At 36.6% G+C, this 24,232-nt stretch overlaps 1 protein-coding gene across 3 annotated transcripts in view; it reads left to right on the top strand.

Moving 5' to 3' along the window:
- NBEA (neurobeachin) overlaps positions 1 to 24,232 on the top strand; it is a 550,888-nt gene that overhangs the window by 450,517 nt on the left and 76,139 nt on the right. For all 3 annotated transcript variants that reach the window (XM_036904990.2, XM_036904991.2, XM_036904985.2), the window contains exons 44-45: positions 8,644 to 8,756; positions 23,669 to 23,809. In XM_036904990.2, the coding sequence (XP_036760885.2) occupies positions 8,644 to 8,756; positions 23,669 to 23,809 (254 nt within the window). The remainder of the gene's footprint in view (positions 1 to 8,643; positions 8,757 to 23,668; positions 23,810 to 24,232) is intronic.

The raw sequence follows: 24,232 nt of genomic DNA, 5'->3' as shown, positions 1-24,232 counted from the left end.
TGCCTCCCCAGAGCTGCCCTCTGTCTAGCTCTGGGAAGACTGTGATCTGGGTAGAGATAAGACTGTGATCCCCTCAAAAGCTGCACCTGATCAGTGTAGACTTTGCTTTTCTTTCTGACTGGGACAGTCTTGGGGTTTCTGAGGCAGAGCCTACAGACTGTAAAGGAAATAAAAATGTCTTCCTGCTCTCCTTTGAGTCACTGGGGTCTGTTTTATTTGATGACATAAAGAATGTGTAGGCCCCTGGCATTTTTTTTTAAGAGTTTACTGGGTATTTCCTTTACAATGATTATAACTAAACATTAAAGCCTGTCTACTACAGACAGTGGGAAAGAAAGGATAAAATAGGGACTAGGTACTTGGAGCACTTACAACTAGAAGGCTAAATGAAATATGCATAAATAAAAGAGCATTTTGAGACAGCTGATGGTAAGTGCTGAATAAATGCATAAATAGTGACTGTTGCAAGAGCTAAGCAAAATAAAATTTTAAATATGTGTTTGGGGAGAAAACAAGCAGAGCTTTACAAGTTTCTGACAGTTGGATATGCGTGATTGTGTTATGTGTTAGTGGACATGAGAATCATACATTGGCTGGAGCAGATAATAATAGGTGATCATACTGGTGCTCTAGGTAAGAGATGTACAGAACTTGATTTGGGACTTTGAGGGGTCAGCACGGTTTGGAGTAGAAAGGAATGCAGTATAGAGTTTTAGGAAAATTAATCTGATAGCAATGTCTGGCTTGAGTCAGAAATAACACCTTAAGGTTAGGCAAAGCTATTAGGAGAGTATTATAGGATTCTAGATATGAAGTCAATGTATTCATCCTTTTAGTTAAGTAGTTACTGGTTACTTTGGCACTAACACTAAAGAGGAAAGGAAAGCATGGCTTCTGCCTTGCAGGAGACAGATCATAGTATAGCCAGGAAAACAGACATGAGCCCCAGTAATTCGAGTAAAAAGTGGTAATTATCATATATAATGGGAGAATATACAAACGCATTTAGAATCACGGATCTAGAAGACTTTACTTATAACTTAAGAGATCAGGAAAAGCTTCTCATAGGTGACCAATTGGAAATTGAAATATGAGTAAGAATTTATTAGAAAATTAGCGGAGGGAATTCCAAGAAAAAAAAAGAAATGTGGGGTGAAGAGTTGGATTGGAGTTGTGGCAACATGTATAGCAAAAAAATAAGAGAGAGAGAGAGAGAGAGATGTAAATAACACTGTATATGATGTCATACAAAAAGGAGATGTCATTAGAATATGTCTAGATCATTGGTTAGCAAAGTTTGGGCCCCTGACCAGCAGTATCCATATCACCGGGGGACTCATGAGAAAGGTAAATTCTTCGACTCCTCCTTAAACCTACAGATTCAGAAACTCTGGGCGTGGGGCCCAGCAGTCTGCACGTGAGCAAACTAAGTTATTCTGATGCGTAAAGTTCCAGCACCATTGCTGTAGCCATTTAAGATCTAATTATCAGAACAGTATTTGCATATAAAAATAGCAAGACCATACAAGGGACCATGCCATTAGTGCCATTGACTGTAATAAAAATTTAGAGAAGTGAGAGATTAGGATGAGATAGTCTAGTGCCGGGCAGCCTCATAGAAAAGATGGGCTTTAAATGAACTCTGAACGGATTTTGTTGTACTTACGAGATTATCCAGGCAAAACTATTTTTGCTGTCCTCTACACAGAAGTAGAAGGACAATAGGGAAAAAGTCATGACTGTGAGTGTCCTGGGACGCTCTCCCCAGATATACTCCTCCTAGTTTTTCTCCTGTCATTGTCCTGGAGCTTAAAGTAGGAAGTCCAGTGCGTTCTGAGCACCAGCACTGAGGATGTGGGTGATGGTTTTATCATAAAGCCAAGATTGAATTCTCATGGAGGAGGTGATTAGAACTGCCAGTTTTCCTGATTTGTGGAATGGAATACTGTATATCCATTCATCTCTTCCTATTGCAACATTTTTCAGTTCTCTCAGGATCCTGGAATAAAGGGCACTATAAAGATGTTAAGTTGTACCAGTATCATTTTACCAACATGAGTTCCATTAAATAATCATGTTATCATATAGCACAATTGTAAGGATAATTATCATTCAATAAATATTTAAGTTAGTTGATTAAAATTAAAGACAATTTCTCGAGAAGATGTTAGTATTCTTATTAATGAATCATATTTAATTTCCTGAGTAATCCAAAGCCAATAAATGGTTGGCTTATATCTTACCATAGTCTTTTTTTTAAATACTTCTTTAATTATTCTTAATATCAAGATTCAAACAACACATACCATTTTTATTACTTCTTTGTTATATCATTTCAAAACATTTCTGTAATACTAATATCAAGATGCAGAAAGAAATAGACAATAACAGGTAACAATTATTGAACAGCTTACAATGTTCAAACATTGTTCTAGGCGTTTTTACTCATTTGTTTATCTATATTTGCTCATTTAATCTCAACACTATCCCCAAGAGTTAGGGTCTATTCTTAGATCCATTTCACAAAAGAGGAAATAAGGAACAGAGAAGTTAGGTAATCTGCCCAAGTCACAGAGCCAACTAATACGTGATGAGTCAGGATCCCAGTGTAGATGGTTGGGCGTAGGAGTTCACCCCACTACTGTACCATTCGCTTCAGGGTGCTCACAGTGCCATTCAGTTGCATTTCTGTTCATCAACTGCAATCTAACTGCTTTAAAAAATGTAAACAATCAATGACCTGAAGTGCTGTTATCCTTTATTTTACATTTCATCAAAGAACCTTTTGAAACTTAGTATCAGGACTTTTGTAGAGATTGAACTGGGCTAGAACCGGGCCTGGAGTTTTCATCTCTAATGTAGAACCTGGTACTGGTCTCAGTGGGGTCTCAGATCCGGACAGAGACTTGCTCGCAGGAAGCTTGTGGGAGAGCATCTTCGGGCTCTACACCTGGTGGAGGGTGGGGGAGAGGAAGGTAGAACCGAGCAGAAGGAGACATGGGAAGCCCAGCCGAGCTGCAGCAAAGCCCCCAGCAGACCCTGCAGGTCGCCAGGAGCTCGGACGGTCCTTCAGAGTCGTCTGGCCTTGAGGGAAGAGGGCCAGGCCTTCGTGGCCCCCACCCTACTCGCTGGATGCGGACCCCTCGGACACCAGCCAGGACCTCAGGGAGAGCGCTCTCCTCTGCCGGTGATGACCCCAGGGGGGAACTGGGCTGAGCATCACCAGCCACAGCGCCAGAAAGTGGCCGTCCACCCAGCATCCAGGACACAGGCTTCTCTGCCAGCACAGGGCTGCTGCAGCTCGGATCCATGGGCCCCGTGCCCGCAGGCCGGAGATGGGGCCCGGAATGCGCGTGTCTAACAAGTCCCCAAATGGACTGATGCTACTGGTCCACCCACACTTTGAGAACCCCTACACTGCACCTATATTCTTTAAAAGACATGCCTAAGAGAACTGTATTTATCTTATATAGCCCTCCCATCTTCTATAGCACTCTCTGTGTTACACATTTTTGCACTTACAGTAGTGTGTCCTTAGCATTTTGTCTATCTCTCATCTTTCTAATGAGATGATGAGGTCACTGAGGAAGAAGATTTACCCAGTAAATATCCATCAACCCGACCTGGTTTAATATCTATAGTTTGTAAGTATTTGCATGATTTTGTGATCTGTTACGTGAATTCACTAGAACTGCTAAATGAGGGATTCTTTAAATTTCCTGGGTTAAAGAAAAAAGTTACAGAATTGGATTCTGAGAAGATGCAACAATGTTTTCTGGCTATAGGTTTTTAAAAATGCAGGTCACTGTGACTTAACGAATTTAATTTTCTATAAAAATATTCTGGTTACTGTCTTACACTCTCAGGTTTATCTTTTTTCTTAAAAATACTATTATAACATGAACTATAAAGTACATTTTATGACCCATTTCTTCCTCTCTTCTTAACTGAGGTCTGTCATAGTTGGCCAATTTTGGTTTTCTCCTTTCTAGATGCTTTTAAAAATAAAACTCTATGAAGCATATGGCAACAGTGTCCTAGTATAATGCATTATTAGATTTTTTAGACACCCATGAGATACATGTATATAAACACAATTGCATATAAGTCAACATGCATTTTACTCTATATATGTAAAGTTTTGTAAAGTTACTTTACATAGTAAAAGAAGTTTTTCAAATATTCAGAAAGCATGTTGTTTATAAAAGATACTGAAAAGCCCACAAATGTGGTCATGGCCTTTATTATGTATAAATGTAATAAGTATTCAATATAGAAACTTGGAAATACAGAAAAACGTGTAATTAAAAATACCAAATTACTCATAAGTCTAGCCATAAATATTGGTTAACATTTTGGTAGTTTTCTCTTTTGTTCCTGTGTGTGGTGTATCATGGAAACCCACTACACATACAGGTCCGGATTCTACCTTTTAGGTTTCATGAAGCATTCTTTGAAGGCGTGATTTTTAAAACTGCATGAACGTCTAACTTAAGATTATGGTATAACTTATTTAACTATTTCTGAAACACCTGGTTCATCCTTTTTTAATATTCAAAGAATATTAAGTTTTGGAAGATTTTGTAGAATCTTAACAATGCTTTAGAGTTTGACTGAAAATATGGTTTCAACCTCTAATTCCTGAGGTTGACCTGATTTCTGTTCAAGATACAACCTATGCCTTATTTTATACCTTCTTAGATAACACTATGAACAAGATGTTAAAATCTGGCATTCATGCATTGAAAAAAAGAATAGCCGAGTGACTGCTAACACAGTTTTGTGTAAATGATGCCGTTAGGTTTGAGAGTCTTTTTCGACATTTGAGCTGTTTTTCATATGATCAGCTAATGAATTCCGCACAACTTCCCCCCACCCCCACCCCCACCCTTTTTCTTCCTGTTTAGTATTTCCACTTTTTTGCTCTGTGATGTACAAGCCCTCCCTGGTTAATTATGTATATATTTAGCTACTGCCTGTGTTGGGCTTATAATTGTCATCTAATTAGATGTAACTTGAACCACTTGCTTCTAGAGAAATCATTAAAAATTCTTTCCTAATGACCTAGAGATGACAAAACGTCTGTAAAGTGCAAAGAAGCAGACAAGCACGGAACATCGCTCTTAAAGAGTGTTAATCCAGATGCCGCAGCCATCTAATTAAACAATATTTTGCTGTCATTAACATTTTCACCAAGGAATTGCCGTTGTAATTTCTTTGTCAGCTGTCTCTAGATCACTTTACCTTCAAAACTAAAGTGCTACATAAAAACGTTAAATTGGATGGTTTAATTAAAAAGTTTTTTTTTAATGAGGAAACATACCCAGTGTTTCTGAGATCTCATTTACTGTGCCTTACTTTTCTTGTTTGAGTAGATTAGTGTCATGGGCTTGCAATATTTAATATTCATCTTCTAAGATAAATCTTTATAAGTGTAGTTAGTAAAAAAAAAAAAAAAAATTCTTCATTTACCGCTGCTGGAAAAGCAAAGAACCCTACCAATTACAGCATAACGTTATTTACTAACTTTCAATCATTACCTAGAAGTACCAGAACTCAACAGGTATCACTTTGGGAAGATTTCATTTTTTTGGTTAATTTAGTAAACAGTAATTTTTTTTTCATTTCACAGAGGTGTTCACTCTAATAATTAAAGGAATGCTAATTCATGGCTAAATCTTATGAATACAAAAATCCTAAAGTACCATTTAATCATTCTTTTTCATCCATGTGATTTTTAAATACATTGTGCATTTTTAATTAAAACCAAAAATATATATTGACTGTCCCAATGGGGCAACAGCAAAGCTTTTATGTGGAAATTTGTATTTAAAAAAGGTTTGAATATAATTGTGTAAATACATTTATTTATAAAGTTTATTATACTTATTAGAGTTAAAATAGTACCACAAGCTTTACTAAGTTAAAAATTACTAAATTTTCTTTAGCATGTGTTTTCAAACCATCATCCAAAGATTATTAAAAGTGAGTTATAAAAAATGCACAATAGATCAGTTGCCATAAGCTTTGACTATTGACATAGATCGAGTTGTGTGGATATTTTAAAGAGGATGCTTTCTTTGTATTTCCTCCAAAAAAACACCATTATGTCTTTTCCTATGTTAGAAAATCATTTCTAATTAAAGGTCATTGTCTTCAAGTATGGCCTCTATTTTTAGGCTGCGTGTATTTATACGATACACTTAAATACTGACTTAGTATAAACTGGTTTTTTATTTATTTTATGTTGACTGTTTATGCCTTAGTATAAGTTATAAAATTAAATCAGAAATTTAAGAACAATTATGGTATCTAATTTTCAGCTAGTAACTGATTTATATAAGTAATAAATATGTTATATAAATTATATCAGCAGTATCAATATCAATAAAAATACTTACATAGTGAAAGACTTTTTTTCATAAAATCAACAGATTTTTAAGTAGAATGGTAACCCTGAAAATTGCAGGACACAGGCCCAGTTAGAATCCCAGAAATAGCTGTCTAGGCAGTCTAGATTCTCTGTATATATACATGTATAGAAAAAAATAAGAGTCATCACGTGTTCTGGTTAACATATACATGAGTTATCAATAACATGTTAAATTTTAGAATTTTACACTTTACATTTTATAGTGACTCTACTTTAGCAGTACATTTTCACATAGAGAAGACTTAAAGGTTCCAAATTCTTGTTTATTCATTATTATTATTCTTCGCTGTAGACATGTAAAGCAGGTGCACTGACTGGCTGAGCTACGTCGCTGCACGCATTTCCCACTCGCTGCACGTGCACATTCACGGTGCCTCTGCGTGATTCTCTCCCTCCAAAGAGGCAGGACCACAGCTCTCATGTTTTAAAATTTGTCTCATTTTATCATGTATGTATTCATTCCTTCGATAAACATTTATTGGGCAAACTGTGTGTGCCGATACACAGAGGTTTAAACAAAACAAGACCCCAGACTCCACATTCATGTTTTCAGACTAATGGGGAGGCAGAGGAGAAGGCAGCGATGGGTGTTAGCGGGACACACATCCGCGCCAGCACAATGGTGAGAGAATAGAGGGGACCCTGGCCTGACTCCCCTCATTCCAGGAACTGCAAAGAGAAAGAAAAATGCTGCTTCCTGTCAGTTCCTGCCTTTTACAATAGATCCCCACATCAATTCACACATTTAAAATAACATGTCATTTTGTTGTAAAATGCCATGTCATTTTGTTGTAAAATGCAGAGATTCATATAATAAACAGATAAAATAGCCACCCAGTAAAATACTAAGTGAATTAAGCAATTTGCCTTGATGCTTGTAAGAGGTGCAGATTTAGTCCTTTTTCAGGTTATGGTTGGTTGTACGTGTCTCACAGCCACATTCACCAGCTGCCGCAGGGGTAGGTATATCACCAAGGCCAGTCCTTGATGATGGACAAGACGTGCGTGCATATCCCGTGACCAGTACACTGCGTGTGACATGTGCACCGAGGCACTCTAGATGAAATCTGTATCACTATTTTGTATGAATTTGAATGGAGATTTAGAAAGTTACTCATGATAAGTTCATAACATAGTTTTGCAAAAACTAATCTTGCCCAACCAAAGTTTTCATTGGACCCTGTCTCTTTAATGGGGAGTCTCTCAATTTCCTCTGCTCAGATGATACCTCAGCACCAGTTTAGGAAGGCGAGCCACCCCTGGGCCTCATTACCCTACCTGAACTAGTGGTTCTATCAAAAAATAAACGGCAAAGCCCACCCAGGGCCCCACAGCTCTCCACTAAAGTGAAACAACATAATACCAAAGCAACAACAACAAAAAACTCATTAACTTAAAGGATGAAAAAATAGGTGTGACATCTGCCTCTCCTTTTTCGCACAGGCTTCACAGCACTTCTGCTAACTTGCAGATTCTCTACACTGATCCTTGATGTAAGCTCAGTACAGTATTCTGTATCCTGTGTTGATATAATAACTGTAGACCTATACCTGTATATACCTCTATAATGCAATTACAGATATTTGTATGGCGATCTAGAATTATAAGTATAGATCGACACTTACAGATCTATAATGTAGTTATAGATCTGCACTCATTATAGTGGAACACCATCACGTAACCTGAAAATGTGCAGGTCGCCAGGATGACCTCTGTGATCACTCTCAGGGCCGCTGGCCAACGAGGTTCTGCTTCCAAGGTGCCAATGTTACCTCACAGTCAGCAGAAGAGGGGTGGAATCTAGAGGCACCCGTGCAGCAGGGAGCAGTTGGCCAGGGTGGCAGGTGGCTCATGTCTCTTCTACCCATGCTCTTAGATTAGAACGACGTCCTGCGGCCATAGCTACTTACAAGGAAGGCTGAGAAATGTGGTCTAGCCCAAGAAGAGAAACCAGTTGTGATCAACAGCCAGCACTCTACCACAAGCTTGTATTATTAAGGGTCGTCGCAATTGCTCGCTTCTGAGTCATTATTCAGTGAATTCACTTGAAGCCCATAGTTATTAGAGTGCTTTAGAGTAAACAAAGACATAGTTCAATAAACAAGTTACTTTTCTTCTGAAATTCAATACTTGCCTATGTATTATAAGAATAGGTACGATTTCATAAGCCATTAGTGTATACAGATTTTCATTTCTCTTTTTTTTTCTAGGACGGACATACAATGACTTGAACCAATACCCCGTGTTTCCGTGGGTGTTAACAAACTATGAATCAGAAGAATTGGACTTGACCCTTCCAGGCAACTTCAGGGATCTATCAAAGGTAACTCTTAAATATACAGAAGTCAGTTTTTTTCATTAGGCTACATCCAGTAAATGCTTGTGTGTGTGTGTGTGTGTGTGTGTGTGTGTGTGTGTGTGTGTGTGTATGCATATGTCCAGTTCTGTCTGTGTCAATGTGTGTGTGCATATATACAGTTAATGTGAGAAGGTGAACCTCACTGTCTTCTTCCTTTGTAAACATCTAACTCTCACCAATTCTTAACATAGGAATTAAGCTGCAAGAAGATAAATTAGTAATAGCATAGAAAAAATGAAATGGATATTTGAGAAAGCAGATGTAGAGAGGTTGCTCAGACATTCTAGGTTTTTATGGTCAAGGTAAGAAACCTGAAATTAGAACAAACGCTGATGGTGAATCATTTCTGTGATATATTTCTTAGGTCATCAGACATGCTATCTTGTCCATAGTACACACACACACACACACACACACACACATACAATGTAGGGGAGATTAAAAGTGAAAAAAAAGTAGGGCACAATAATTTAGCGAGGGTCTATTAAGATACAAGAGAGAATATTTGAGCCCAAAAATGCTAAGAAAAAAATACATCGTATTTTTGGTTAATTCACCTAATTTGCTCAGAGGAAACTTCAGTGGGATACTAAATTTGAAATGCAATGAAAACCTAAGAACTAAGCCCAAAAACCTTCTTCGTAGCCTAAACTGATGTCAAGAGCCAGGCCCTAAAGTTTGTGTGCCTGAGCTACAGTAAGCCTCAGCCCATTCACTCCTCTGAATGATTTGGCTGTCTGGTTGAGCATTCCACAGCAGGTTGAAAGGCAGACGTGTAGACACGTCGTTTTGGTGGGGTAGGATTGAGGAGCTCATGCACAAGGCGGCATAAGCCCTGGGGTCAGGGAAGCATTCATCTCAGCTAAGTTAAAATTATTCCCACAGATGGTTTTTAACTCCACCTGCCTTCCCTTGCCTCTTTTCCTGCCTTTGAAAACTAGATGTACCTAAGTTGAAGCTCTGTGCTCCATACTTGCTAGCTGGGTGACCTGAAGGTGCTTTCTCTTAGCCTTAGTTTCCATATTTGTAAAAGGAGAATCATAATACCACCCTACTTCATCTAGTTGGAAAGATCAACTAGATGAAGTGCCTTTAAATGTGTGCATTTAAAAAATGTAACAGTGTTTGGTACATAGAAGCATTTTATGAATATTAGTGTTGTTATTACATGTGGAATTTTTCTTAGCCTGTTTTTGAAGCCTGCATACTAATTTTTTCAAATTCTTATCTATAATCAACTCTCTCTTTTTTCTTTATTTTATGTGACTTCCTTATCAAATCTTAGTTGCTAGCTCATTGCTGATCTTAGTTAAGATATTATAGGTGCAAAAGGGACCTAAGAGATCAGTTAGCCAACATCTTATTGAGAGTCACACAGGGTTAAAAGAAAAAATTGCTGACAATTGAACTCCAATATGGTTGCAAATACTGTAATTTTTCCATTGCAGTTGAACTAAACAAAATCCCTCGGCCATTTACCATGAGCAAGGAGTTGTTGAGGCCCAAGTAGACAGAAGCATTGCAGTACACAGGGGCTGCCTTCCAGGATCACATCTAGTTATAGACTACCTGAAAAATAAAATCATGCCCTACAAAATTAAATAAGGCTCTGTCTTATATAGAGAGAACTACATGAAAGGCAATAAAGAGTGTTTCGAACAAGAACTCAAGCTGGAATGCCTGGGTTCAAATCTTAATCCCGCCACTTGCTTGCTTTGGGGGCCTTAGACAAGATTTGTTCATTTCTCTTTGCCTGGGTTTCTTATGGGGACAATAATAATATGGTTGCTGTGAGATCTGATGAGTTAATAAATAAGAAGAACTTAGAATACTGCCTGGCACATCTGCATTAGCCAGTTCTGTATGTATAAAGATAATGTAGTAAGTGATTGATAAGGGCCATACACTTTTAATTGTCTGTCAAATAATGATAGTAAATACATGCTGTTACATCCATATTGGAATGAAAATATTCGAATGGTATGCCTTTTGAACTTGCCAAGTTTGAGGTATAATATTTAAATGTCAAACAAAACTAAACTAATCGTATATGTGAAGATGAAAACTGTCAAACCAGTTCTTTAACAAAATCTAGTCTGCAAAATCCTTTTTTTAACACTACTTAACACAATTCAAAGACTGTAATTGACATTATTGAATCATTTGCACTATTTAATTGATATCATTTAATAGACACTATAAAAAACATGTATACAATAAAAATTTATAGGGCAGATTCTCAAGTAGCATGGTACATAATATTAAAACCTTAAGTGTTGACTACTACTATGGCTATTTTAGATTATTTTTTAAACAAGAAAGGACATCTTTTTTCTTTGCAATCAACTGGGATATCATGGTAAAAGGAAACATAGAACAAGGTTCCTTCTTTCCTCCATTTATTTATTCATTCTTTCAGTCATTCAGTCAACAGATATTTATCACATACGTACTGTATGCCAAGCACTATACCAGGTGGAAGGGTGTACAGGAAGTGATAAAACAGACATAGTCACAGCCCTCTTGAGAAAAGCCCATGCCAGAGGTGAGTTGAAAACTCAGATAATCACCAGAAACCTGTGAGGCCAGCATTTATGACAGTAGGTGTAACAGAGAATGCACCAAATTGGAGCGTGCACACTCAACTTCATTAAGACATTGGACTCCAGTGTTCTGAAACAGTACCCCCACCAGAGGAAATATGGCTTTCATCATGACTAATTTGGTTTATAGAAGGCATATGGCAAAATATTTGCTAGTAATTATACATTTTCAGTTTATCCCTGTAGAAAAGATGAGATAAATTAAGTGAGGAAGTCACTGTTTCTAAACTAGCTAGAATATGTAAACATTTTCAAGTTTTTAAAGCTGGTCTATTTAATCTGTATTCCTTTTGGAAGAATGTTGTTTCCCGCTGTGGCTCACATGTGCTCTCCTGATTGTATATAATGTTAAATAGGTAGGAGAGGCGAACAGACTGATTCTAAATAAGTTAAGCACCGTGATTACTAACTCTCCTTTTGCAAACAGAGTCCTTCATGTTGTGAACATTTGAACCCATGAGCTCTTAAAAGATAGATATATTTTTCTTCCAGTTCTCTGTTCCATGCTATAGTAATTTGTTCTTTATATTCTGTCAGACTAACATGAGAGGAAAATGTTAGCAAATTAAAGCCTCTTGATGTGTTAATAAATTACTCTTGCAGTGTTCCTATGCTTCATTGAATTTCTTAATAGGAACTTCGTACAAATGGGCTAGAAACCCAAGACTGTCCTCTATAAAAATCATTAATAAACAAGATTTTAATATATGAAAATATATCATATTATACGCCTAATGGGAAAATAACATTTGATGTATAATAATATAATTGGAAGGAAAAACTACTAATAATGCAACATTATTAGAGTAAAGAGGTGACCACTAAGAAGCAGATGAAATTCTTGCCATTAAAATGACTTCCAGGAATGGGATATTTAATGGGAGGTTTGTGCTTTTAGTGAGTCACAATCTCTTTGCTGGTGAGGGTTTGTGAGCCGCTTCTCCACTGGCACTTGCTGCTTCCCCTTGCATGTGTACATTTTGAAGACAACTTCTATCCTAAAACCTCAGGAACCAACCTCTGCTGGCTTCAGACTTCTCCTCTGCAGCTTCCTGTCCTCTCTCAGCCTCCACAGAATTGAGGAGAGTCAGGGCATTGCTCTGGATCAGGCTTTGGCCAAAGGCAATACTGTGGCTGATTTGATCTTCCATCCAAACTACTAAGACTTTCTCCGTATCATAAAACGAGGCTGTTTCCCTTTTTTGTTCGTGTGTTCACTGAAGGAACACTCTTCATTTCCTTCAAGAACTTTTCCTTTGCATCACAACTTGGCCTTCTGGTAGAGGAGACCAAGTTTTTCAGCCTCTCTCAACTTTCAACAGTCCGTCCTCACTAAGCTTAATCATTTCTAGCTTTCGGTCTCTAGTAAGAAATGTATGACTGTGCCTTTGACTTGAGCATTTATTGGCCACTGTAGGGTTATTAATTGGCCTAATAATTTCAATATTGTGTGTCTCAGGACAAGGGAGGCCTAAGGAGAGGGAAGCGATGGGGGACTTACCAGTAGGTGGAGCGGTCAGAACACACACCTTTATCGATTAAGTTTGCCAAATTATATGGGCACAGTTTGTGGCACCCTAAAAAATTACAATGGTAAGATTGATCACAGATCACTATAGTAAATATGAGAATAATGAAAAAAGTCTGAATTACCAAAATGTAACACAGAGATGTGAGGTGAGAAAATGCCTTTGGGAAAAAATGGCACCGGTAGATTTGCTCAATGCAAGGTTGCTACAAACCTTCCGTCTGTAAAAAATGCCATGTCTGTGAAACACAATAAGGCAAAAGGCAATAAAACAAGGTGTGCCTGTACCTTTAATAAACTATAGAATCATATTTTCATGCAGTAGATATTTGCTTTTTCATCTCTTTAAATTGTCAAGTTATCAAAACCTGAAGCCTCAAAATACTAAAGTTAGATAGATGTTTATTGAAACTTGAGATGCATGTTTATTTAGACTGAAATATTTTATTGAATTTTTAATATTTTTACTCTTTCCTTAACCCACTTAACTGAACAGTTAAAGAGCACAGGAGCAATTAAAGTTGTTAATCAGTAAAATTTATTAGACCCTTCATTTGATTAGACATCACAGGTTCAAGTTTTATTTATTACACGTCGCACTAAGAGATTATATTTATTGTTTGACATGATAGACAGCAAATGAAACAATCTGTCAGTGACTTATCTTTTCAATACTGAAGCAACAGTGGGTGTAGAAATTTTTTCCCCAAATACATATAGATCTCCCTTTTGGAGATGTGACCTTGCAGGAAATCTATCCTAAAACATGATATATGCCAGCGCTTCAGTTATTTACATATACTCATATGAACTTTACTCTTAAATCACAGTGGTTACATGACTTTGATGTGAAACACAGCCTCTTCTCATTAAAGTCTAAATGGAATTTTCCTATTTTCCAGTCATGCCCTCTGATAAATGAAATAGTTCCATCACAGAGCCAAGCCCTGCTAATATTGACATGAGCATAAGACATCACACACACACACACCCATTCACTGAGTGGAAAGAATACATTCTGTTAACACAGGAGTTGTTTGGCTGACAGATGATGATGAACATAACCATTTTCCTAAATTATTATGCCACTTAAAAAGAGGAAGTGATAATGCCTTGAGGCTTTGAAATGTGATGATGCAAATGGATGTGCTGAAGTGTGAACACTCTTGAGCCGTCCACCCTTGATACGCCAAGTGCCTACTACCACACAGGGAAGTGCTTTGCTTGTTGAGGTGAGGGCCCTCAGCTCGGCAATGCGGTGCCAGGGTCTAAAGTTATTTTGCCTTTCTTTTGCATCTTAATACCAAAATGAAGTTAGTTTGACTTACTTTAGTGTGTAATCTATCTAATGCTTATGGTTTAACAACAAAGCATGAAGCATGGGCAAAACTCAGTGTTTTAGTATGTGACTAACAATATAGAACTTGCTGGAAGATAAAAATGTGAATGTGTCGATTTAATTATATACCATCTGCCAAAAGAGCTACTGCCAAATTGCACCTGTTTTTCTGGATAAAGGTTGAATGTCGCCTTCACCTCTAATTCAAAATTTCTCTTAGGCTGCTTATGTCGCAGTGTTGAAGGAAAGGTACTGTTTTAAGACAAGGTATTGATTGGCAGTATTTAGATACTGTTTTAAGTTTGTGGAGCAATCCAAGCTGATGGCGTAACTAAAGGGAAACAAGCAAAGGCACCAGGTTCAGAATCAGAATTATTTAAATTAACACTCTTTCTCATTCCCTTATCTGTTCATTACACAAGCATTTATTGCCCAACTACTCTGCACCAGGCACTGGAGATACAAGACAGTAAGAACTGGCCCACGGCCCTACGAGGGTAGTCATTTTTAGTTTGCCCAGTGGCATTAGTATTCTTCTAATTGAAAGGAAGGAAGAACAAAGAACAGTGCAACGAGAAAAGCTGGTTCACAGACACTGTGGCCACAGAAACGGGAGGTGTTTTTCTGTTTGTTTCCACCTGACTGTGGTCTGTTGGGGACATATAACCAGGTGGCAGGGAGCTTTAAGGGTTTACAGAGAACTCCCAAACAGGTCCTACTGTCTGTCCGCTCAGGCTAAGTGTCCCCTCAGCCTCTTACCTTGTTCTTCCTCCTTTAGCCAATTGTCCTACTCTTTCAGAAAGAGAGACAGAGGGAAGAAAATACTAGAGCCTGCCCTGCTTTGAAAAATGCCAGCTGTTGAGGAAGGAGCAGGGGGCCACAGGAGCCCTTTGCTCGTGTGCTCGTAGGAGAATCGCACCCCTGGCATCAAACAGAGCCGGCTCTGCGCACGTGTATTTCACCAGCCAAGCGCCGCCTCTAAAGAAAAGAAAAACCAGGCCAAAGTCAGTCTCCTTTAACCTTTCTTTCCAGGTGAAACAGAATATTAAGTAGATATGATCTTGAGACTAATTTATAGGCTCATCATTATCTTGCTACTTAATGCTTACAAAGCCTTTTGACACTTGAAGATTTAAAATATTTGATTTATACCTCCATCATTTTTAAGTGAAAACAGTTACTTTTCACTAAGATATTTAAAACTAATTTTCTTAGGAATTATTCTTGGATGATGATAAAATAACAGCCAACATTTCTGACATGCACTTACTATGTGCCAGGCATCTTACGTAACTTTTCCCCTTTTGTCATTCACAGCTCTGTGACGACTCACACTGGTTATATTGGTTGCATTTCCTTTCATTTATTACCTATTATTTCTCTACAATAGATAAATAGGATATACTGAAAAAAAAAAAGCCTAATGATTAATGTATCTTCTACATGCCCTTCACCTTGTGGACAGTCGTATCAGATACAAGCAGCGGAGGCAATAGCAGTGACCCCTTGGGCACCTGCAGGCCTCAGTCCTGTGTCAAGTGCTAATACGTTTTGCTAATCAAAATGCAACTTCGGCTCAAAGCGTATCTTTCTTCATAATAAAATTAATTGTGTTTATGCATCCTATTAAAAAGCCTAGAAAGAAATACACCCAATCATAGCCAGCAAAACATTAATCTTAACCTTCCTTTTGTTAACGCTTCATTATTTCACATTCTGCTTCTTAAGAATAAGTGTGGAAATTATGTGAAGTTCACCTGGTGATGCAAGGTGGTGTTGTATGTAAAATTTTGCAAGATTTGACCTATCGAAGAGAACAGAATTTTCACACATTTTAGAAACAGATTTCCAAATTAAAAGCATTTTTATCCAAAACAGTCCAAAACATTGTGCTGTAGAAACGACTTAGTGTGAATTTGAAAGATTTTGCTCTGTTTTTACACTCCATTTTTATTTTCTTTTGATGTATTATAAAAATTTTCAAACATAAAGACAAGTACCAACAATGACTTAAGCCCACGGGCCCAATGTTGAGATGTTATCATTATTAACATTTAGGCTTTTTTATTTTTTTGGTTTTGCTGAAGTATTTTAAGGTAAAGATATCATACTTTACCTGTAAATACTTTAGAATGAAAAAACCACATTTTCCTACATAACAAAAATACTATCATCACACCTAACAAAATTTGTAGTAATCCCTTAATTTATGTAATACTGTGCCCTAATCAAGTTTTCCCAATAATATCCCATATATCTTTAAAAATTGATTTGTTCAAGCCAAGAATGAGTCAAGGACCACACATTTCATTTCATTCTTATGCTTCTTAAGAGTCTCATAGACTGGAAGAGCCCCAAGGACCATTCCCCCTGCTTTTTATCATGATACCCAGTTTTTGATGAAACTGTGCCAGTTATCCTACAGAATATCCCAACTTTGGGATTTGTCTTTTTCTCCTCATATTGTCACTTAACTTCTTTTAATTAGTAAAGTTTTGAGGTAGGGTGATTCAAATGTCAGCAAAGATTAATAACAAGAGTTTGTACTTGGATATATATAGTCTTTATTGTTTGCCAGCTAAACTATAAACTTACCATAAGTGATTAAAATTGATAAAAGTTAAGATGTTCACATTGGAAAATATTTCTGGGGCATATAACTGAAAAAGCCATCTGAAATTCCATGATACATGGGATAAACCAAATGCTTGACCAAAGAGTAGAAAGGGGTTAGAGAGGACCAGAACTCTCCATGGTTCTCACTCCCCAGAAGCAATGATTATTACTGTTTCATGTCCATTCTTCAAATGTTTTTCTCTGAATATTCAAGCAAAAATATATTGCATATATACTATAGAATTTTTAGACAAACACTGATAATGCTGTATCATGCTGTCTTGCAAATGGCTTCTTTCAATCCTAGCACAAGTAGCAATAATTTAATACTACTTGTAATCCGATCTCCACGAGGCTATTGGAGTCAGCCTTTTAAAGCCTAACTCAGATCTCGTTTATTCCCTGCTTAAAACCCCTCAGTGACTTTCCAGTGCACTTACCATCACTGTGTATGTCATCACCCTGGGCTTACAAAGTCATGTGCTGTGCCTCTACCTATTTTCTCTCTTAGCTTTTGAACTCTCTTTCTGTTTACTGTGGTTTAGTCATACTGTTTTTCTTTCTGTCCCTTGAACACACCAGTCAGATTCCTCAGAGCCTGTATAGCTCTTCCTCTGTGTTTCATTCTCTTATTTCAGAATTTTATGTGATTGACTCCTTGTGGCCCTTTATATCTTTATGCAAAGGCTCTTCTCAAGAGATGCCTCCCTGTCACCCAATTGCTGCTGTCTTATTCTTCTGTTTTACTTGTCAGTAGAGCACTTATCTCTGGTATTTTCTTATTTACCTAATTGTTTATTTAGATTCCATCTGTCTCTGTCTCTTCACACACACACAAACATACCTAAATCAAGCTTCATGAGCACAGTGACCTACTTTATCTTATTCTAGGGTCTAGAGTGATTTCTGACACATAGTGGGCACTCAACACTTACTGAATGAAGTATCCTAGGAATATTTTTCATATCAGCTTTTTTGATTGAATGCATAATATACAACAAAGTATGGGTGTGCCATCATTTAATTAGCCCCTTGTTGGACATTTAGACTGTCTAGTTTTTTGTTTTCTTTTTTGCCATTTCAAGCAATGCTGTGAGAAATATCCTTGTCTCTGAGTCTTTCCATATTATTAAGTCCTCCCAGTGGAATTTGTGGATCAAAAGCATGTACATATTTTTAAAAACTTTTTATCAGTTTGTCCCCATGAGATATTTATGCCAGTTTATATTCCTGCCAACGGTCTTAAGACATTTCATGTTTTGCTACATCCTAGCCACCACTGAGTATTGTAAAATTTAATTATTGGCAATCTAATGAATAAAAATAGTTTTTGTTTGACATTTTAAGAATTGCTGGTATACTACTGATTTTTTTGGTTTTAAGTAACAGAAAGCCAACTTGAACTGGTTTTACCATAAAATATAAAGTCTTTATTGGCCCATGTAACTGAGAAATCCAGGAAATCAGTTCTGGAAAACTGGATCCGGGGTCTCACCAGTGTCACAGTGGGCTGTGTCTCTGGTATTTTCCTCATTGTCTTCTTCTCAGGCAGGCTTCCTAGCTGTGGTAGTGATGCCCTCACGAGCCCACTAGAAGTGGAGAGTTCTTCTTTCCCGGATACATTCAGCGAAGTCCCATTGGAAGATCTTCACTCATGTGCCCATTTCTGTGCCAATCTTATTAGCCATGTGGATAGAATATGCTGCCGACAGGTCTGGATCCCACGCCCCCTAGGGGGTCAGGTAGTGTTGTCACCCCACCTGAACCAGGTGGACCAAGAACAGAGAAGGAGTGGTTTATAAAGGAAGGCGGAGTAACAGGTGCTGAACAGGAAAGAATAGATCCCTGTTACATTGTATGACTCGCTGCTAGTTTTCCTACACATATTAGAAATTTGCATCTGTGAATAACTGCCTGCTCATCTCATTTGCTCATTTATTTAATTAGATTGTTTGTTAGTTTCTTATTGATTTGTAAGAGCTCATTTTTTAAGGAAACCAGGCCTTTATCATATTGCTATAAATATGTTCAATTTTGTTCGTTGTCTTTTGATTTTGCCTAAAATGTTATCTAAAATTTCCATGTGGAAATTTTTAATATTATATAATCAGATCAATCAGTCTTCATTCATCATTTATTAGATGTCTAAGAAGAGCCAGGCACTATATTAGGTACTAAGAATATAGAGGTGAATAAAACATAGGACATTCTCTTGAATAGTCTACTGGGTAAAAAAGAGATATAAACTTGCCTAATAATTACCAGATGGTGTCGTGTAGGCCTTCACGGATGAAATTCGAGCTGCTTCCGGAAGAATGAGTTGAAATTGCCTGGTCAGACAAGAAGAGAGACAGGGAATTCATATGAGCACAGAAGTGTCTGTAGGTATGATTTCTATATCGTCTAAAGCGAAGTGTTAAGAACGATGATACATAGCTCATGATGAAAAAAAGCAAAAAAAAAACACAAAAATTCCTAAAGCCTCTTCTAAGGATTCTCAAGCCCTTGTTATCATCATAAAAGATAACAAAGCAACCTGGATATGTTGATTGGGTGTGTTAAGAGTATTGAGATAACTGAAAGCAATAGGCAGATGCCAGGCAGAGAACCACTGTACCCAGCAGCTAGCTGCATCGGGCACAGAGCCTCAGCTGGTTCTGTGAGATATCAGTGGCTTCTCTCTAGCAGTGTGAGCTGATTTGACTCTTCCCTTTTTCATTGTCCTCATCTACAATGTGGCCTGTAAGGTTCTGAGGATGTGATAGATAAGAATTTAGCAGGCAGTCGTAGAAGAAAGAAGTGACATGAAGATGAGAATTTCATATTTAGCCCTGAACAGACAGCGTAGTGTTGTGTCAAGAGCAGAGACCCAGGTACCTGTTTGATCCTCATGAAGTTAGGTTCATAATAAATGTCTTGCCCACCTCAGAGGCTTAAGAAAATAAATCTAGAAAATGGAAGTGAAACAGTTTTTTTATACAAATATATAGTATCATTAGCAGTTAGAGCAGCAATAGTGAACTCTCCAACATTCTGTATACATACAAGTAGAATCCTAATGCTGTCAACATCATTTGCATTCTCGAGTGTTTTCATTTACCAAAACTCTATGTTACCAGTATTCCTTTTATGGGACCTCTGATTCCTCCTTGAAAACCTTGTTCATTCATAAAAATTTTAATCTATTTCAATGGCATTGCCTATGCCTCAAATCAATCCACCCTTACATTTTTTTTATATATTTATTCAAATCGATCCAGCTTTATGCTCAGATTTTATATTCTCTATAGTCCTTTAAATGTCTCATATAGAACCATTTACCCAATAAGTATTTTTAAAATAATACCTGTTGCTATTTTTTTACCTGTTTTATTTAATTTATAAATGTACTCCATTTAAAAGGTCATAATAAATCTTGTAAGGTTTTATAAAATAGAAAAATACTGATAGATCAAGTCTATGAGAGCAGAAAGGGGAAAAAATAGGAAAATTAAACTAAAGAAAAAGATAGTTGTCCAAAGTATATATGAGAAGGATTCTAACCAGAATTATTCTAAGGAACACTGCTTCTGTTGCATGTGAACAGTTATTATGAGAACAAAAGGATGAGGCTCTAGTAAAAATAAATTAATTAATTAGTAAATAAAAACATAGGCAACACTGGAGTGAACCAAAATAAACAATTCTATTTACAATACTGCCTCTCAAAGCCTTTAATAATGTAAATCTCCGTGAGCATCTGTTAGGGATTTTGTACCTTGTAATAAAATCACAGTTTCTTCAGGAAAACAAAGCTTTTTGTGGTACTTAAGGCTGAAATAAATTTCTCTCTTTAATATTCAACAAGGGGAAATTGAGTCATAGAGGAGAAAATCTTCAACATCATTTCTTCAGTAAACCAGTAGTGTTTCGAGTAGACATGGGAATGTCAAACATATAATTTTCCACCAATTTTGTATTGAAAATAGTGCCTTTTGTAAGTTATGTAGACTATATGACTATATAGCAGTTACAGAAATTTAATGATAATAACAAAGTGCTATAGAAGTAGAAATTTTATTTTTAATTTTTTCATTGTTATTTGCATCATTTCCTCTTTTCTGTTACAGTGTCAATTTACAGTATATAAACTCACAAGGACAAAATAATAATAAAACAAGTTCTAAACTTTCAGTTTAAACCTTCTCATGTGGAAATACCTGAAAAGCACAGAGGTCTAAATACCTACTGTTTGGCAAAGAAAAGGAAATAGTATTGTTATGGTAATTATGATAAAAATTTTAAAAGATATATTTATAAATTTCATTAGGTGTAGTGTTACTTTTTCACCATTACTCATTTGCTAAATTCAAATGGTATTGACATTGCATTATTTGCTCGAATTTTAAAAGGCTAACAAACTTAAAGCCTTATCAATTTATACTTAAGTAGACATAGATAGATGATAGGTAGGTAGATAAATGGATGGATGGATGGACAGACAGAAATAGATGATATATAGATGATAGATAGAGAGAGAGAGAGAGAGATACAGATAATTATATCTAGAGGTATGTGGGGGGGACTTGGTGAAGGGGGGAGCCTAGTAAACATAATGTTCTTCATGTAATTGTAGATTAATGGTACCAAAATGAAAACAAAAAAAAAGGGGGGGGGAAAGAACATATGTCATCTGTGATGAAATTCTCATTTCCCAAAAAGAATTTTGAAGTATTTTCTTTCAGATGATATATTGCTCCTCATTTATAATAGAAGCAAAATAATAGAAAAATAATCAATACAAACTAAATCATTTACATTTTGTTATAAAAAATAATTTCTAAATTCATTAGATAAAAATTCAAAATTGGAAATGTATTTTAAGCAGTTGCTAACAGAGGCATATACAGACTTTAATAGTGTGCAACCATTTTCCTTCGAAGGATTATTCTGTAAAGCACTCCAACAAGATCACTTTGAAAAACTTGAGTAAAATAATAGGAGTGAATGTTTATTTTATCCCTGGGAAAAGATCAAAGCAAAGGCCAGGTTCCTTTTTCAAAAATGTTTTGTGAGCTCTTACGGAGCAAATGATACCCAATAAGGTCAATCCTTAAGAATTGTGAGCACATTTTATGCTTGTGAAACACTGTTAGAATATTCAAGACAGAACAAAGTATTAAACATTTTAGGTGTTTGAAAAAATAGACTTAAAATACTGAGTTAGAAAAACAGCAGCACATGCAGAAATGTATAAAGTATGTGGGGCATTTTAAATGAAAACATACTCTTTCAATTCAGTAACAGAACTCACATTTATTCTACTGCCATAGTTACCCTTTTACCCAAAAAGTAATTATATCTTTGTTTTAAATATTATCAATATTTTATGAGACTTTTAGTGAAATTACGTTGCCTTTTTACATCTGCGTAAGATTTGAGAGATAACCAATGAGATTTAATACAGAATAAAGTTTAAGCCTTAGAACATTTTTAAAAATACAATTAAATCAAAGTTTTAAAAAAACTTAAATAATTAAATTGTGTATTCTTTGTTATGTCATGATTAAATTAAATAAAGAACATATTTTACATTCAGGATAACAATCCTTGCAAATAAGAGTTTATTATGGAAATTCTAACAGACTTAACTGCTGACATCATTGTGGTGTTTGAATTCCTCCCCTGGGAGCAAAAGAAACAGCTAACAGGCAATTTATAAATGTATCTTTTTCTCTTGTGTAACATTATTTGTCCCTTTGGAACACTAATTTTCTACTACTTCTCTTGTTGAAATTAAGCCTTGGGGGGAGCTTCATAGTTAACCAGTAATATTAAATTTTGGAATTAAGAAGGTACATATTATACTTACCGTTATCTTTCATTTTCTCTATAAACATTTGCTTTTAGAGTATGCAACTGAAAACAAAATAACGTAGCTCCTAGGTACTGTGCGTGGGGACTCCATATCCCATTAAGCCAAAAATCAGACAAAAACTGAAGCTAAAGCAGTTTGCTGTTTGAAATCACGAGGACTAAATGCTAGAAATTCTCAATGATTAGGTGTGCTAAGAAGTGTGAGACAGTGATCCAATTAATGCATGCTTTGTTGAAAATATATATATATAGTAACCTGAGCATATTGTAGTATGCTCCACTATAGGGAACGATACCATCGTCAGTAGTGTGGTGGTACTGATGAAACGGTCTCAGTGACCTTAACAAAATGCGTTCCAGGAAATCTGGATTATTTCCATGAGCCTTGGGTTTGCAGTTTAACTTCATAAAAAGAAGGCATGCTCCATCTATAATAACAGAAGGGGACCGACCTTCCAACAGGAGCTCCATATGGGTGACTGCTGTCTCTCTCGCTCAGGGTGACAGGCTATTAAGAGGAGGTTTTGCATAATATGGTTTCACGTGGTCAACTGCGTCACTTACTCCTCTCTGGATTTCCTATGATCGTGCTAAATGCACATTATGGCGGTTGTTAAGTAGGCAGGAAAATACCATTAAAATACTGGTTTTGCCTTAACAATTTAAACTGGATCTTCACTGGTAATCCCGTTCACTGAAACTTTTAGGAAAATCTAGAAACCTTGCATGCCAAGATCATCTTCGTGGGTGATTTTTAACAAGTGTTATGATTTGTAATTAACATCAAAATTAAGTAGGGTAAAAACATAATACAAAATCATTTATGCTCTGTGGTTAAAATAAATAAACAGTAAATACTTTCAGGATCAAGAGTTATAATATGGAATGTCTGATATGATGTAGTGAACAAAATGCTTCTTTTCTCTTTTTATAGCCCATCGGTGCTTTGAACCCAAAGAGAGCTGTGTTTTACGCCGAGCGCTATGAGACGTGGGAAGACGATCAAAGCCCACCCTACCACTATAATACCCATTACTCAACGGCCACATCTACCTTATCCTGGCTTGTTCGGATTGTGAGTGTCTTCATTAAGTTACACTTCGCCTTTAAAACCTGGGCGATTTCAACATGAGTAAATTAAATGAAAATCAACTACAGTTGCGTGTTCTAAACAAAGATTAGAAACCCGTGAAGTAGAAATGAGAGATTCCAAACTCTAGCAGAACCTCAATCCCTTTTTCTTTAATGAGTTGTCTTACTTGCAAAATGGGTTAGGAAGATAGATTACTGTGAGCTTCTTAAATGTAAAACAGTTATAAGAGGAACGAAACTCCTTGCTTTCTTGGGCCACGTACTTTAATCGCAGTTTCTAAGTGTTTCAAAGACTTCTTCCTGTTACTTTTTCTTTCTTCTAAGACATGTTCAAGTCTCTGCACTCTTTAAAAATAAACAAGTAGGCACATGCCTACGTACATGAAAGCTTCCTTTCAGCCGCCGC

The sequence above is a fragment of the Manis pentadactyla genome, chromosome 2, assembly GCF_030020395.1.
Source record: "Manis pentadactyla isolate mManPen7 chromosome 2, mManPen7.hap1, whole genome shotgun sequence".
In the NCBI taxonomy this organism is placed as follows: domain Eukaryota; kingdom Metazoa; phylum Chordata; class Mammalia; order Pholidota; family Manidae; genus Manis; species Manis pentadactyla.
Note: the sequence above shows the minus strand (reverse complement) of the source record. Positions and strands in the feature narration are given on the sequence as shown.